At 40.3% G+C, this 17,206-nt stretch overlaps 1 protein-coding gene across 2 annotated transcripts in view; it reads right to left on the bottom strand.

Annotated features, from left to right (window-relative positions):
* LOC143148854 (cell adhesion molecule 3-like) overlaps positions 1 to 17,206 on the bottom strand; it is an 80,113-nt gene that overhangs the window by 26,938 nt on the left and 35,969 nt on the right. For both annotated transcript variants that reach the window (XM_076315615.1, XM_076315625.1), the window contains exon 4: positions 8,617 to 8,750. In XM_076315615.1, coding sequence (XP_076171730.1) covers positions 8,617 to 8,750 — 134 coding nt within the window. The remainder of the gene's footprint in view (positions 1 to 8,616; positions 8,751 to 17,206) is intronic.

Below are 17,206 nucleotides of genomic sequence, written 5' to 3'. Positions count from 1 at the left end.
TGGAGAAAATTTTCTGGAAAATTGTCCGAAAATCGAGAAAAAGTTTTCACGTTACAAGAGGAGAGGATGCAACTGCATCGTAAGAGATGCACTCGCGACAAAAATGCAAGAGAACCGATCGGATTGAATCGAACGAAATCTTTCTGACCAGAAATCGTCCCTTTATTCGCACCTACGAGGGAGATTATTGCTCCCTGTATTTCCTAGAAGCACGCTAGACAAATAAACGTGGAAGGAGAAAATTTGCTACCGAAAGCTAGCTTTAGACGTCGCCGACGATGCTCGATGTATAGATATGTGTGTATATATAGGGGAGACAAACATCGTGTAAAATATCAAACCGCAGCGACACAAATATATGTGTATCGCTCGATGTGATCGGGAAGTGTTTCATTTACAAAAGATAACAAACTCTGAAACTAATATTGGTCTAAATTTCCGCGCGCCCACGGGAGTACACATATTTGGACCGCAAAGGATTCGTGTTTGCTCTGTGTTGTCTGAAATCTATCGTTTCAGATTTTTGGAGGAAAAAAAAAACTCTCGGATCGAATAACAAAGGCTCGTGGTAACGTGTTAATTTATCGGCGGCAGTAGCGCTCGGTAGAAGTTAAATGTTCTTTTCCTTTTTAAACAACAAAACTGGTTTCCCACGGGGAGAAAGCTACTTTTCGAAGAGTTAACGAAAAATGTTCAAGACGCGTTCAAGTTGAACAGAGACCGATCTTTCCTCGCCCTCTTGCGCTCTGCAGGGTTAATACGGGACACCGTGAATATCGAAAGTACACGAACAACGATACGTTTTATCGACGCGAATGCTTCGTAAAAACGAATCGATGGACGATCTGACAGGATTGTATTTTGATAGCCGTGTCATTGAAGGAACTTCGATTGCTTTTTCACCACTCCCCACCCTACCCCTGTCCCACTCTTTTTAATATCGCCGGAGCATTTAAACAATGGCTTTGAAATTTACTGCCCATCCCGGAAACGAACGTCGAAAAAACTCGTTTGTAAGATTTTGTTACAAAAAAAAGAAGAAAAAAAAAAATTCCACCGTGAGATCAAATATCCATGCTTCGTTTGAATCGAAACGAATTCATTCTCGAGCACAGCTGTCTAAAAATAAGCCCACAAAATGCTCGAATGCGAAACAATTTTTTCGACATTCCGTTTGTATCGCTGTTTCCATAAACGTACAATTTTTATCGCCGTTTCCGTTTCTTCTTTTTTCTTTTTTTTTTTTATTTCCCCACCCCCACCCCTTCTCCCCGATCCTCTTATTCGAAATTTAATGCCGTCGACTGAAGCTACTTTGACACACACTGCGAGAATTTCAATATTACCCCAACACTGTGAACACCGGAGTGATTTATCGACTCGGTGACTTTAAGTAAATGGTAAACCGTCGTGTATGAAAATTTATTTCGCGTCGTATCGAGACGAGTACGTTGCGAAAACGATCGACAAACGTGTCTGTAAATTTAGTTCGGTTTCGACTTTTCAAACGGACGCGATTCGAGTCAGGTGTTCAATTACAAAAGTGGTTTACCATTCAAGGAGAAAAGTTACCGAGATATTCGCTAAGTAAGTATTATTTTTGCAATTGTAAATGATTTAAAAAAAATTAGACGGTTTCGATTTTTCAAACGGACACGATGCGAGTCAGGTGTTCAATTACAAAAGTGGTTTACAGTCCAAGGAGAAAAATTACCGAGATATTTTCTAAGTAAGTATTATTTTTGCAATTGTAAATGATTTAAAAAAAAATTAGACGGTTACATTCGAGCAAAAATTTACAAAATGGATCAAGACCGACGAAAAAGTGACTTATCCCGAATAAGTAACGTACCTTTTATACGATATTTCTGTATCTTTCGATATTTGCAGATGGTCAGCCATTTTGAATATTAGCTGCGGTGAACAAAAATTCGTTTACGGTCTGAGTGACACAATTGGTCAAAGGGGGCGTCCAGCAAATGTAAAATCCGGCTACGAATTCCAGCAATCGGATCAATCGATTCGTTTTCTCTCTACAGTACTTGGTACAATCTGTATTTGGAACGGAAAGCGTTGAGTAATGCAGCGTCATCTAATACTGGTCCAAACACTCCGCGAGGAACGAAGAAAGAGCTCACCTATAGTTGGCACAAAATCAACTGGCCGTTGAAGGCCACTCCCCTCACTGTGAATAACGTCAGACGCAACCCCCACCCTCGTTCAATGCCAATGTGCTGCTCTGTTTAAGAGATAAGTGTCCGCAGCGTTGCGTTACCAGACAGAAGTCAAGAGACAGAACGATCGGATAACCGAATCGTTTGGTGGGGGGTATCCTTTCGATGACCTTGAACGGCCAATCGATTTTATCGCGAACGTAGTAAACGTCTTTCCATTGACAGCTTTACGAGACGTACGTTGCTTTTATCTTTTCGTGAATAAGTTGTACAAAAATCTTCTGGATCACGAAACGAACGCTTTGTGGACATTTTATAGAAAAATTCGCGGTAAACTTTTCCGAAAGACTCAAAGTATTCGTACTGAGATTGAAATTGTTCGTTGAATTTTTTTGTACTTGAATATTCGAAAATTTCAGTGAGTCAAATATTCCACAAATGTGAGTCGAATGTTATTCGTATTAAGATTGAGATTGTTCGTTGAATTTTTTTGTACTCGAATATTCGAAAATTTCGGTGAGTCAAATATTCCACGAATGTAATTCGAATGCTATTCGAATACTCGAATGTTCAAATGCTATTGAAATGGTTGACTGTTTGATTACAAGGTATTCGAATGATATGATATAGACTGTAAATCAAGTTCTTTGAGTCTATTTTTTGGTTCAAATACTATTTTCATCTTATATCCGAATAGTGGTATTCAAATACCCAAATACTCAATTGCAAAAGTATTCGAATGATATTTGAATATCTATTCTAATATTGAAATACTCGATTGCAAAAGTATTCGAATGATATTCGAATATCTACTCGAATACTCAAATACTCGATTGCAAAAGTATTCGAATAATATTTGAATGTCTATTCGAATATTCAAATACTCGATTGCAAAAGTATTCGAATGATATTCGAATATCTACTCGAATACTCAAATGCTCGATTGCAAAAGTATTCTAATGATATTCGAATATCTACTCGAATATTCAAATACTCGATTGCAAAAGTATTCTAATGATATTCGAATATCTACTCGAATACTCAAATACTCTATTGCAAATGTATTCGAATAATATTTGAATGTATACTCGAATACTCAAATACTCGATTGCAAAAGTATTCTAATGATATTCGAATATATACTCGAATACTCAAATACTCTATTGCAAATGTATTCGAATAATATTTGAATGTATACTCGAATACTCAAATACTCGATTGCAAAAGTATTCGAATGATATTTGAATATCTACTCGAATACTCAAATACTCTATTGCAAATGTATTCGAATAATATTTGAATGTCTACTCGAATATTCAAATACTCAATTGCAAAAGTATTCTAACGATATTCGAATATCTACTCGAATATTCAAATACTCGATTGCAAAAGTATTCGAATAATATTCGAAAATATCTACTCGAATATTCGAATATTAAATTATTCGAACACCCAATTCGAATATTCGTATACCGAATCGTTCGATCAGTTCCAACCTGAATTCAGACAGGATTCTCTTTGCAGGCAACGACTGATTACGTAAAACTCGTTTGGTAGAGAGAAACGAATCTATCGATCCGATCGCATCGGTGAAGTATTTTCCTAACCGGTTAAATTTTTATTTCGAAACCCGATATACGAATTCTACAATATTTAAAAGGCCCGAGCCTAAAGTTCGATCGGCGTATAAAGTGCGCCGGTTCCCTGTCAGCCACGAAATTCAAATTCGATGTAACGCGAGAACGAAACGCGAGCAAAACCCAGAGGCAAGAGGGCGATTCTATTTCTGAAAATCGGCTGATCGAATCGCTGAACTGGTAACCCAAATTGATTTGACGGATTCTTTCTCCATAATCCTAATATTTGAAATAGTTATCGCCCGTGGACTACGTTTTTTTCCCTCGATGGTGTATCCGATCACCGAAATCGTGTAAAGAACCCCTCCATCGGTCGATACGAAGACAGAATTGGCTCGATTGGTAAAATAAATTTTAGCGAGCTGTTTACCTTCTTCAGATCATTTCGAACATTTTATTATTATTAAATACTTAATAATGATACCTTCGACACACCTTTCGTTTCTTGAAATTGTACAAAAAAGATTTCCACTAATTCCTTTTAATTACTATTTCCTGTTTTCGACACGTTTATCAATTCATCAATTGCGTTACTCAAACGTCTAACGAAATTGCTGTTATTAATACCTAACCCCGATAAATCTCACCTATTATTTCCAGCGTTTAAATAAACCCCTTCGCTCTTATTTATGAGTCTTTGAATCAAATTATTCGTCGTTCTAAATAAAATTTCTCTAAATTTCAAATTATTCGTTCTAAATAAAATTTCTCTAAATTTCAAATTATTCGTTCTAAATAAAATTTCTCTAAATTTCAAACTATTCGTTATAAATAAAATTTCTCTAAATTTCAAATTATTCGTTCTAAATAAAATTTCTCTAAATTTCAAATTATTCGTTATAAATAAAATTTCATAAGATTTCAAATTATTCGTTATAAATAAAATTTCATAAAATTTCAAACTATTCGTTATAAATAAAATTTCTCTAAATTTCAAATTATTCGTTATAAATAAAATTTCTCTAAATTTCAAACTATTCGTTATAAATAAAATTTCTCTAAATTTCAAATTATTCGTTCTAAATAAAATTTCTCCAAATTTCAAATTATTCGTTCTAAATAAAATTTCTCTAAATTTCAAATTATTCGTTCTAAATAAAATTTCTCTAAATTTCAAATTATTCGTTATAAATAAAATTTCTCTAAATTTCAAATTACTCGTTATAAATAAAATTTCATAAAATTTCAAATTATTCATTCTAAATAAAATTTCATAAAACTTCAAACTATACGTCGTTACAAATAAAATTTTTCCAAATTTCAAATTATTCGTCGTAATAAATAAAATTTCTGCAAATTTCAAATTGTTCGACGTTATGGATAAAATTTCTCGAAATTTCTCCGCGACTTTGTTCGCAAAATCGAACTCGGATTCGTAGACATCGAATGTGCCCGAGAACGGGTCACATGCTAATAAGCGATAGCTAGAGGAGAAAGAGCAACCCCGAAGACGTCTAAATTTCTCCTCTCCCCAATGGTCACCGTCGAACAAAGGAAAAGAATTTCCCTTATCGGAAGGAGTGGTAGCTACCAAGTCGATTCTGTCTTCGACCCGACTATAATCGAAGAGTCCGGCGCCAGAACCAGATATCTCCATTTTCCGATGAAAACAAAAGTGCTCCGAGAGATACCTTATTCATCTTATGGTAACACGAAGTCGGTTAAAAAGTGGATAGAATAGCACTTTTCATTGCACTCGATAACTACGGAAAAGTTTGCAGCTTCTGGACCAGTGGTGCGCAAAGTTCGCCCCTTTCATTTAGTCGATCCATCCCGCGAAGTGAAGTTAGGAACAAGTTCGTTGCTCCGTACGAAAAAATACCGTTCCGTAATTGTTGTTACCATTGTGATCCGATTCTCCTCCGAGCAAATGATCGTTTCACGGAAATATTCGACTCGAAATATTTTTCAAGAAAATTCCACCACTTCGTCGACGTTACGATGTTCATTGCATTATCACGAAACTTGTTACGAGTTCGTTCAGACCCAAGGAACACGTAATTCGAAATTCAAAATCTTCGACTTGGAGGAACTGAACTGTCTCGTTGAACTTTACGGTATGCACTTAAAATGAATTTCACATCACACCGAAGTGAAATATATTATTTCACTCTCGTCTTTGTCCGTAATAAAGCTGACCCAAATGTTACACGATCTCATTTGCCTCATCAGCGGAAAAGGTTGTGCGGTACCAGCTTCGCGTTGGTCGTGGAACCGAAGTAAGTGTTTCTTTTCTTTTTCTTTTCTCTCCGTTCGGAGAGCACGGTTAGGAAAACGGAGATACTCTGGATATCCGGAGATCGACTCGTCGATCTAAGAACCGTTACGCGTTGTCGACCAATCTGCACGAAGTTTACGAAAAATTTAGCAACGATTACGCACGTGGTCGCGGCGACCGTAAAAATACGAGCGACTCGCTGCTCCCGGCGACCAATCAAGTGCGTTGAAACGGACGAACGGGTTCGCACAACGAGCAACTTTTGCGAGGAAAAAATTTAGTTTAGAAATTGAGTCTCGAGCCACCATTTCGGATTTATTTTACTCGAGAATTTTCCACTCGATTTTCGTCGATTTCCAATACGATGCAATCGTTCGAAATAATTACTTTAAATATTTTATCATTCTTATTTTTAAAATAACGTTGAAAATTGAACGTATCTTACGTTTGTATTGAATTGTTCTCAAATTATTTTCTATTTCGATCACTCGGTTCGAATGAAGTAACAAATAATTGTACGTTACTACAAAACGACGAAAAATTTTGAGTAATTTACTATATATTTTACTGTAACCTTTTTAAAATAATTGTGAGAATTTTCTTGGTTTTTTCTTCGTTCAATTCCATGGTTCGTTTTATCTTTTCTTCGCGAGATTCTGATTTATATTATTTAATTCGTCATTTTCGTGTACACGTTCGATGAATTATAATACATCGAATATTGAACGAAGATGTTAAAGTCCCTTTGATCGCTTCATCATCTGTACATTTTTGACAACTGGTTGCAATTATTTAATTTACAATATTTGTCAACAATTACTTGGAAAATTACACCATCTAAAATTTTCTCCACAAATATACCCAAGTGTTATACGAATGACCATGTTCTCCTAAACGAACTCAGTTATCATCCATACTCAATTCAATCACTGCCTTCGCCCAGTCTCTTCATTTACCTTTCGCTAACACATTCCCTGAACATATACACACGAGACACTATATTCAAATCCGCGTTTCTCGACGCAAGAAAATTACAAAATACTCGAGAAAATATCCCAAAGAATCCATAATCGAACGAAAAAATAACACAAGAAAACATTTCGTTCCAATTTCAAATAACCAAATAACTCAAAAAAAAAACTCACCTAAACATTAACCCTTTCGCTACGGAACGCTTGTGAGAAAATGTGATAGCTATGAACGGAACGCACTACTGAATAGTTCACACCGAGGTATGGAATGCTACGAAGTAAGTAGAAGTCGTTTCTTGTTCTCGAAATTTCACAATGATATTTCTTATATTTGGTAATATAGTTTTATTTTATAAAATATAAAACTTTGTAATCGTAATTTTTTTTTTATATATTATATTGTAATGGTCGTATAATATTTTTTAATACAATATAACGAAATTACGAAAGTATTTAATGTCGAACACAATATTAATAATCAAGTTCGGTATGATAAAGTTCAAAGCATGGAACCACGAATAAACCAACATCACATTGTGAACAATAGTACCTCGACTCATGTCTTTTTCCGCGTTTATTACAAACGACATATTTTCGAACTTGATCTTTTTTTTTTTGATGCATTTTTGAGGCATTTTTTATATAAGATGCTCGATTAACAAAAATATCTCGTGTAAAGTATGAAATAAAATTATATATTGCATGAATGTATATATACGTTCTTCGTACCTCAGTGAACACTTTTCCAAACCGTATATATACGTTCGTCGTATCTCAGCGAACACTTCTCCAGAGCGTATATATACGTTCTTCGTATATGAATGGTCATGCTTCGAGGGCATATATATACGCTGTTATCTCAGCGACCACTTCTCCAGAGCGTATATATGCACTCTTCTTACCTCAGCGACCACTTTTCCTAAGCGTATATATACGCTCTTCGTTCCTCAGCGACCACTTTTCCAGAGCGTATATATACGCTCTTCATACCTCAGCAACCACTTTCCCAGACCTTATATATACGCTCCTCGTATACGAATGATCATTCTTCGGGGACGTATATATACGCTCTTCATACCTCAGCGACCACTTTTCTAGAGCGTATATATATACTCTCCGTATACGAATGATCATTTTTCGAGGACGTATATATACGCTCTTCATACCTCAGCGACCACTTTTCCAGAGCGTATATATATACTCTCCGTATACGAATGATCATTCTTCGAGGACGTATATATACGCCCGCGGTAGCGAAAGGGTTAAAATAAAAACGCGCATTTGTCTCGAACCGTGACATATCTCGTAACATACATTACGCAACACAAGACGTACAATACGTCTAATTTTTCGAACGATTACCCAAACAGTACCAAGTCTCGTTCTTTCGTCGATGTCGCGTCGATCTCTACGCAGATTTCGGTCGCTCGATCGTATCGGTCGCTGGACGACACGGTCGACAGTGCGTAATGGTTCGAATCACCGAGGCTGCGCATTGGTCCATAGTTTCGCGGTAGAGGGGGTATCGGTCGCGTCTTACGGGGAGCCGGCGGGGATTCGCGAGTCCGCGAGTTCGGTCGGTCCGAAACTCCGAACGGCGTATACCAAACCCGTACTTGTCGGTCGTTGATGTACCAGGTGAGATTGGCCGCGGGTTTACTCCGTCCGGATGTGCAGTTCAAACGCACCGTATCGTCAATCCGGTATTTCCTCCTTAACCCGTGTATCGACGGCCCTTGAGAGGGTAATTCTGCGGAACAAGAGACGGCAGGTATACACGGCCGGAAGTATGCGAGGCATGTTCGAAACGCCGCTTTGACGTTCGGTGTACCCCCGCGTGCCCCTCCCCGGTTTGCACCGAGCGTGCACGTATCGCGAAACGGGCTTCGGAGGAGGAGGGGGGGAGAAGGGAGGAGCGGAAGGGGAACTTTTCAAGATTCCCGAATGCACCGACATACCGATATAGCCAGGATGGTGGTTCCACATATATATATGTGTATATATATATATATACATATCTCGTTTACTCTCTGCCCCCTCCCCGCCCCCGTTGTCCCCCCACACCTTTCTCTATGTCTCTGTGCCGCGCGGCCTGATGAAAAATTCTTCTTTTATGCCTGGCAATTCGCGCTCGCGTTTCGATATCGAAGTAATGTATTCATAAGAGAGACACCATTGTCCTCGGGCTCTTTCAGTCCCCCCTCCCCCCGTTCCCACTGCCTCCACCGCCGCCACTCCCCTCGTCCTCCTCCCGTAGCATCGAGCACCGCGAGAGGAGGCTGTGCCAAATATTTCGACGATGTGTTCTCGAACGGTGCGTTTGATATTTTTCCGCGCGCCGCGTCCGTGATCCCCACCACCGGTCCACGTATCGGAGTGGTGGGGGGTCGGATCGGTCGGTTCCCCCACCCACTCGCCTCTGTTTCTTCCGCTTTGCGGCGCGCCCCCGGATCGGCGAGATTTGCACGGCCCGCTAGTAGAGGCGAACGATTGCGCGCGCGTTCTCGAGAAACACGGTTTCCCGAGTTTTCGTTTTATCGGGATAACGAGAACGGTTCGAAGTGGAGAGAGAGGGGGTGTGGGTGGTTGGAAGGATCCTCTGGCGCCGCTCCTTTTTCGTCGTATCGCTTTTATGATTTGCAAGAGCCTCTTGAGCTCGTCGTAGTCTCCTTTCTTTTTTCCTTTGGTCTTCTCCTATGGGTGGTGACTGCGGTGGGAGGGGCGAGTGGGTGGCGCTCGCGGAGGGCGGGGGAACGTTTCAAGTGACTGGTACACGGTATTCATCGAAGAACAAACACCGCGCCGAGATATCCCGTACGAAAATCTTCCGGCACGAGACCCGAAAACTGGGAAACATTCCGCGGCGATAAAACGCAACCATTTTGCCTCTCGTTTGGTGCGCGCGAGCGGTTTTTTCGTTTTTTTTTTTTTTCGTTTTCTTTTTTTCTTGCACCGCCATACGCTCTCGAAATTTCGAATACGCCGGGGAGCGGAAAATCGTATGTAAGTTCGGGATTTCGAGGTCGAGTTCCCTGAAATCGTACCACCGCTTGATCTCTCGAGATGATGAAATCCCTTTTGTCTTGCATTCCCGGTTACCGGCGACGGTTCGCGATAATTCGAAGAACAAATTAATTCGTCGAAGACGATTTTATTATGTCGCGCGAACGACCGTTATTTTCGTTCGTCCTACGACTGGATTGGAAAATCGTATCTTTTATCCAAAGCGGTGAACTCGCGAACGAGAATAATTAAATATACGATCGAGAGGAGGATGTATTATAGATACGATGATAATAATAATTTTTGATACGACGAATCGACGATATTTCCCTGTGTTTTCTTTCCCTGCACCGATCGTACTGTTTTGTTTGAAACCTATTCCGGGGTAACGGAGAAATAATGTTCATTCGATTCTTCGTAAAACGGATTTCAATTATTCGTATGAAATGATTCGGTCGAAAGCCTTTTTAAATAATATCGCGTAAAAGGTAGGATTCGGGCAGACAGCTGCTTATCCTCTGAAAAGCTCAAAATCGTATCTGCCTCGAATACGGTGAATTTTGGAACGAAAATATTTAAAAATACGATCAGGGGATAGATATTTCACGCGATATGATAATAATAATTTTTGGTATCCCGAATCGATAATATTTTTCACGACTTCTTCCCGCTTCACCGACCGTATTATTTTGTTTAAAGCCCCCGTCGGGGTTAGCGAAAAATAATTTCCATTTGATTTTTCGTCAAATGAATTTCAATTATTTATATACCGAATGACAAAGAATGATGAATAATACGGAGTGTTGGGCGACGATGACGACGGAATTAAACGAGAATCGAAGCGTGACGTGAATAAAGTGATAAACTAAAGTCGTGTAGCATAACCTGTACGATAAGCTATGCAGATGCGTGGCAGGGAACGTTTCGAGCACGATTCCATAAATCCAACCCGATCGCGATTTAAGAAATCTTGCGGTGTACGATCCAGGAGTCGCGATAACTTTATCCCCGTAATAATTGCGTTAGCCGCATAAAATAAATGTAAAACACTCCGCGACGAGTCCGCGCTTGTAATACCGTGAACACGTGGAATAAAACTCGACTTTTACACCGTTTCGAGCCACGTAAATAACTCTACGTATTAAGCGTGCCGGAATTTTTCAAATATATTTCCAACGCGGAACATCATCCGTCAATTTTATCAACAAATTGCATTACACGTTGTACATTCGCCACGCATTGTTCGCGTTGATCAACAACAAAGAAACTAAAGCTGCACGAGTTTTCCCAGAGGGATTAAAGTTGCACGGTTTTACTCAAAGAAACTAAAGCTGCACGATTTCTTCTCGAAAAACTAAAACTGCACGATTTTCTCCAAAGAAACTGAAGCTTTACGAATTTTTCCAAAGAAAATAAAACTGCACGATTTTTTCTAAAGAAAATGAAACTATTCGAGTTTTGCCAAAGATAATAAAGCTACACGAATTTTCCCAAAGATATCAAAGCTGCACAATTTTTCCCAAAGAAACTAAAGCTACCCGATTTTTTTCAAAAAATTAAAGGTGCATGATTGTTTTCAAAGAAATTAAAAATGTACTATTTCTTCGAAAGGAACTAGAGCTGCAAGATTTTTCCCCGAAAAACTAAAGTTTCACGAATTTTCCCCTAAAAACTACAGCTACACGAATTTTCCCAAAGAATCTAAAGTTGAAAAATTTTTCCTCAAAAAACTAAAGCTACCCGAGTTTTCCTAAAGGAACTAAAGCTGCACAATTTTTACCCAAAAAACTAAAGCTACACGAATTTTCTCAAAGAATTCTTCTCCAAAGAACCGAAGCTACCCGAGTTTTCCCAATGAAGCTAAAGCATTACGATTTTTCCCAATGAAACCTATACTGCCCGATTTTTTCCAAAAAGTTAAAGATGCAGGATTGTTTTCAAAGAAACTAAAAATACACTATTTCTTCCAAAGAAACTAAAGCCACAAGATTTTTTCTCTTAAAAACTAAAGTTTCACAAATTTTTCCCAAAAAACTAAAGCTACACGAATTTTCTTAAAGGAACTAAAGCTGCACGATTTTTCCCCCAAAAAACTAAAGCTGCACGAATTTTCCCAAAGAATCTAAAGCTGCACAATTTTTCCCAAAGAAACCTAAGTTACCCGAATTTTCTTAAAGGAACTAAAGCTGCACGATTTTTCCCAAAAAACTAAAGCTACACGAATTTTCCCACAGAATCTAAAACTGCACAATTTTGCCCAAAGAAACTAAAGCTACCCGAGTTTTCCTAAAGAAACTAAAGCTGCACGATTTTTCCCCAAAAAACTAAAGCTACACGAATTTTCCCAAAGAATCTAAAGCTGCACAATTTTTCTCAAAGAAACCTAAGCTACCCGAATTTTCTTAAAGAAAATAAAGCTGCACGAATTTTCCCCCAAAAAACTAAAGCTACACGAATTTCCCCAAAGAATCCTAAGCCAAAGTATTCTTCCCCAAAGAACCGAAGCTACCCGAGTTTTCCCAATGAATCCTAAAGCATCACGATTTTTCCCAAAGAAACTTAAACTGCCCGATCCTCCACCTCCATCCAGCGTCGGAACGTTGAACGCGTTGTAAGCGAGAAACGCCCGTGAAGATTTCGCGCCCCCGGAATAGAGTCCGGTACGTTCGCCGTTTTGTTTTTCCGGTGGACGTTGTGTTGGTGAAAAATTTCGGTACACGAGGGAACGTCCCGTAGGATTTTATCAAAAAACGTCTTTTTCCGGTAAAAAATTCCGTGTTCCTATCTCGCGGTGATTTCGCCGCGTAATTTTTCGGGGTAGCTGGTTGGCTCGCGCGCGTAAAAGAGGTCCGTGGAAAAATTTCATTCCTTGACGGGGTGGGGATGGGGGGTAGGAGTGTCCCGTGTTCCTCCCGCCCTCAACCGAAATCCTTCCAACGAAAATGCTCCCCGTGCATAAATATTAAGAGCGTCTTACGCCCGGTCGGGCCGCTCGGTTCGCGTCGAAGTTTGGTTATTACTCCCGGCGCAGCGGAATTTTTTCCGCACGGAGTTCGAAATCAGAGAAGGCAGAGACTATCCACGGAAAGTTTCGTCCGTGATTCGGAACGTTGCGTCGATCCACCAGCGAACTTGTATTCCCATAACGGGAGACACCGTGCAAACCCGAAAATTGGCAAGCATAACGCCCCTCGACTCAAGTCACTGGGCGTTAACACTTCGCAGTCCGTCGCCGCGTATTTGCGATCTGAATACCGTATCGTTTCCAACAACCGAGATACCACTCCGATACACCCCACCCACCACCCCCCACTCCCCACACCGTCACCGTTGCATCCAACCATCACGGCCCGACGAGTTTGTCCGAACGTTATTTAAGTTTCCCACTTATACACCGCGAGGCGCGTCGCGAAACAAATAATTGAAATACGGCTCTTTTAAAGTGGGCGTCGAATGTTTATTCAACGGGTATATTCGATCGTTCGTAGCGTAAACGAAGAGGGCGTGTACGTACCGCGTGTATCGTAAATTCGAGGCCAATCACCCTTAACGAACCGGGAACAAGCTGTTTTGCGAAAATTTCGCCATTCGTGTACGCGCGTAGTCACGAAGTTCTGTTTTTTTTCGTATCGTATATATTTTCTTTGTTTTTCTTCTTCTCTCGTTTCGTTCGAGAAAGAAAATATTACAGTTTCATTTCGCACACACGTTTATGTCACCGAGTGCGTATTTCATTCTACCGGGTGGTACTCGTATCTTATCCACGCTCGTGACGTTGCGCGATGGTCGGTACTACGTCGTCGGGCACTCTGTTAACTTTTTAATTACGTTTCTCCGTGTCCCTCTTTAGTTCCAAGAATTTGCAAACGTTTTTATCGAGCTCAGAAACTCTCCGCGTAAAAGGGGTAAACATTTTATTTTCTGTTCGTAGGAAGTACGGTGTACGCGGAAGCATTTGGTTGGACGGTGTGTATTTTATCGAAATGGTACTCGTGTGCGTTTCTGTTTTTTTTTTCTTTCCTTTCTTTTTTGTCTTTTTTTTTTTGTTCTTTTTTTCGTTACGTCGGAGTAACCTGAGATATCGCCGAGAATTTAAGTTACCTCGGACACCTTTCCGGTGGTAGAATTTAATTTTTCTCCGTTCGGTGCATCTTCATTTTCCACAATTTTCGAATTTTTCCTCCGGCTCAAAAGTTCTGCTTTTTATGGTAAAAAGAAACCATTTCGTTCTCATTTGCACGAAATACATGATGCAGTACGTATTTTATTATAATGGAACTCGTATTTTAGTCTCGTTGAAGTAACCACCCCTCAGCACTTCTGACAGTCCATACTACTTCGGGCACTTTCTCTATTAAGTTCTTAATTACGTTTCCTGGCACCTCTTCATCTCAAAGAATTTGCAAATGTTTTATCAAGCTTAGAAATTTCACTCTTCGCGTAAAAAGAGAAAAACATTTTATTTTCTTTCGTACCGGTTGCGCGATGTGGAGAACGTATCTCGCTCGTGGAACTGCTCACAATTTACACTGTGTCGAACAACCTTTCCAACGAACAATTTTAATTACTCCCATTGGTACCTCTTTATTATTCAGACGCGTCGAATATTTCGTCAGGCTCGAAACTTTTCTATATTTTCATCCGTACATTGTGTACCATATTATCTACGTATTTTTTAAAAATGGTAACCGTGTCTTCTCGTCGTCCGAGTAACCATCCCAGTGCTTCATCGTACTCCAAAATTTTCAAAAGTCTCATCAAGTTGGACACTTTTTTATATTTAATTTTTATTCGTCCGAAATATATAACGTAGAGTACGGATTTTTAAGAAATGGTACCCGTGTCTTCTCAGAGTAATTATCCAGTGCCTTTTTATCCCACAGAAATTTTCCAATACCTTGTCAAGCTTAAATTTTTCTATAATTTCCATCAGTAGGAAGTATACGTCATAGAATAGATATTTAAAAAAAAAATGGTACCCGCGTCTTCTCTTCGTCCGAGTAACCATTCTAGTGTCTCATCTTTCTTCAAAATTTTCAAAAGTCTCATCCAGCTGTACACTTCTTTTTTTAATTCTCATTCGTCCGAAATATATGACCTAGATTACACATTTTTAGGAAATGGTACCCGTGTCTTCTTTTCGTCAGAGTAACTACCAGTGCCTTCTTATCCCTCAGAAATTTTCCAATGCCTCGTCGAGCTCAAATTCTTCTATAATTTCTATTCGTAGAAAGTGTACGATATGGAGTAGATATTTAAAAAAAAATGGTACTCATGTCTTCTCTTCGTTCAAGTAACCATTCTAGTATCTCTTCGCTCTTCCAAATTTTCAAAAGTCTCATCCAGCAGTACACTCATCTATATTTAATTCTCATTCGTCCGAAATATATAACGTACAGTACACATTTTTAGGAAATGGTACTCGTGTCTTCTTTTCCTCAGAGTAACCACCAGTGCCTTTTTATCCCTCACCAATTTTCCAATACCTCGTCGAGTTCAAATTCTTCTATAATGTCCATTCGTAGGAAATATACAATATAGAATAGATATTTAAAAAAAAATGGTACCCGTGTCTTTTCTTCGTCCGAGTAACCATCTTAGTGTCTCATCGTTCTTCAAAATTGTCAAAAGTCTCATCCAGCTGTACACTCTTTTATATTTAATTCTCACTTGTCCGAAATATATAACGTACAGTACACATTTTTAGGAAATGGTACTCGTGTCTTCTTTTCCTCAGAGTAACCACCAGTGCCTTTTTATCCCTCACCAATTTTCCAATACCTCGTCGAGCTCAAATTCTTCTACAATTTCCATTCGTAGAAAGTGTACGATACAGAGTACACATTAAAAAAACAAATGGCACCCGTGTCTACCCTCGTTGAATCGCTCCCACAACCACTGCCACTTGACACCACTTCGTAGAACATCGTTCACCAGCGATTCTAATTACTCGTACCGCTGGCCCTTGGTTCCCCACGATTTTCAAATATTTCATCAAGCCCTCGAAACCATTCCGTGCCTCGCGACGTAAGGAAACATCTCGTCTCCATCCGTGTAAGGTACACGACACGGAGCACGTACTTCCTTAAAACGGCACCTGTATCATCCAACTCCGGCACTCGTAGTAACCATCTCCAGCACTTCCAACGAGTGGTCCCGCGCCACTCCGTGCGCCTCCTCTATTATCTTTTTAATTACGTCTTCAAGTGCGCCACTCCGCGTCTTAAATTTGCAAACGGTCGCACGGTCGTTCCCTGGAACATTTCCCAATCTATGGAGTACGGTCGTCGCGACGCGTGCACGAGCGACTTTATTGCTTAATCGCGCGGTCCTTTGTCGCGTTGCTTAACCGAGACAAAAGGCACGGGCCGAAGAACTTAATGGCGTCGTAAAGCAATCATTAAAACAGTATCCCTCCGCAGTCGGGCTAAACAGCAATTACATAATAAGCGTATACGGTACGGTAAGATGGAAAGAGATGGTAATTTTCGTTATTTGTTCTCGCCCGGAGTCGTTGGTCGTTTTCTTCGCCTCCCATTCAAGACGCAACAATGAAGGTGTAGGATGGCCTCGAATTTACGACCCGGTCGGTGTATTTACCGTACCAACAACGTAAACGTCCACCATTGCGAACGAGCGAGACCCGGCTCGATGCTGGAGAACTCCAACTTTAATCCACCTCAGGCTTTGTGATCACCCCGAACTGCGTTTTAGCTTTCGCGCCATTTGGCCCCGCAATTTGTCACTCTACGTCCGATAAATTAATGAGCAACCGTGACGGTGACTGCGAGGCGTTGACGCGGTCGCTGAACCACCACCTCCGCGCCACCCACACCCCCCACGCCCCCCGTGTTCGCCCTCATCGGACGGTCACAGTGGGAAGGTTTTAGTATCACTCGAAATGAAAAAGTGAAAGAGAGGAGGAACCGGGGACAAGGGACGAAGGAACACGGGGAATAAAACCGCCGGTTAACCTAATTCTCCTTCACCTGAAACACCTAATTCCCGTTCATTCCGGCCGCGTGTACCCGCAGTATTATCTTCGGCTCGGTCCACAGCGATTCGCGTAAGCCCTTAAGTCCACCCGGGGCCTCCGTGGCTGGTATTAATTCGCAGTTCGAAACTAGCGAGCCAACGCAGCAGCCGACTTCCAGGCGACGTTCACGCGCGTAAAGTTACCCCCGCTTCGCGCCCGGTTAATAA

Source organism: Ptiloglossa arizonensis, chromosome 1 (genome assembly GCF_051014685.1).
Source record: "Ptiloglossa arizonensis isolate GNS036 chromosome 1, iyPtiAriz1_principal, whole genome shotgun sequence".
NCBI classification, from domain to species: Eukaryota; Metazoa; Arthropoda; class Insecta; order Hymenoptera; family Colletidae; genus Ptiloglossa; species Ptiloglossa arizonensis.
Note: the sequence above shows the minus strand (reverse complement) of the source record. Positions and strands in the feature narration are given on the sequence as shown.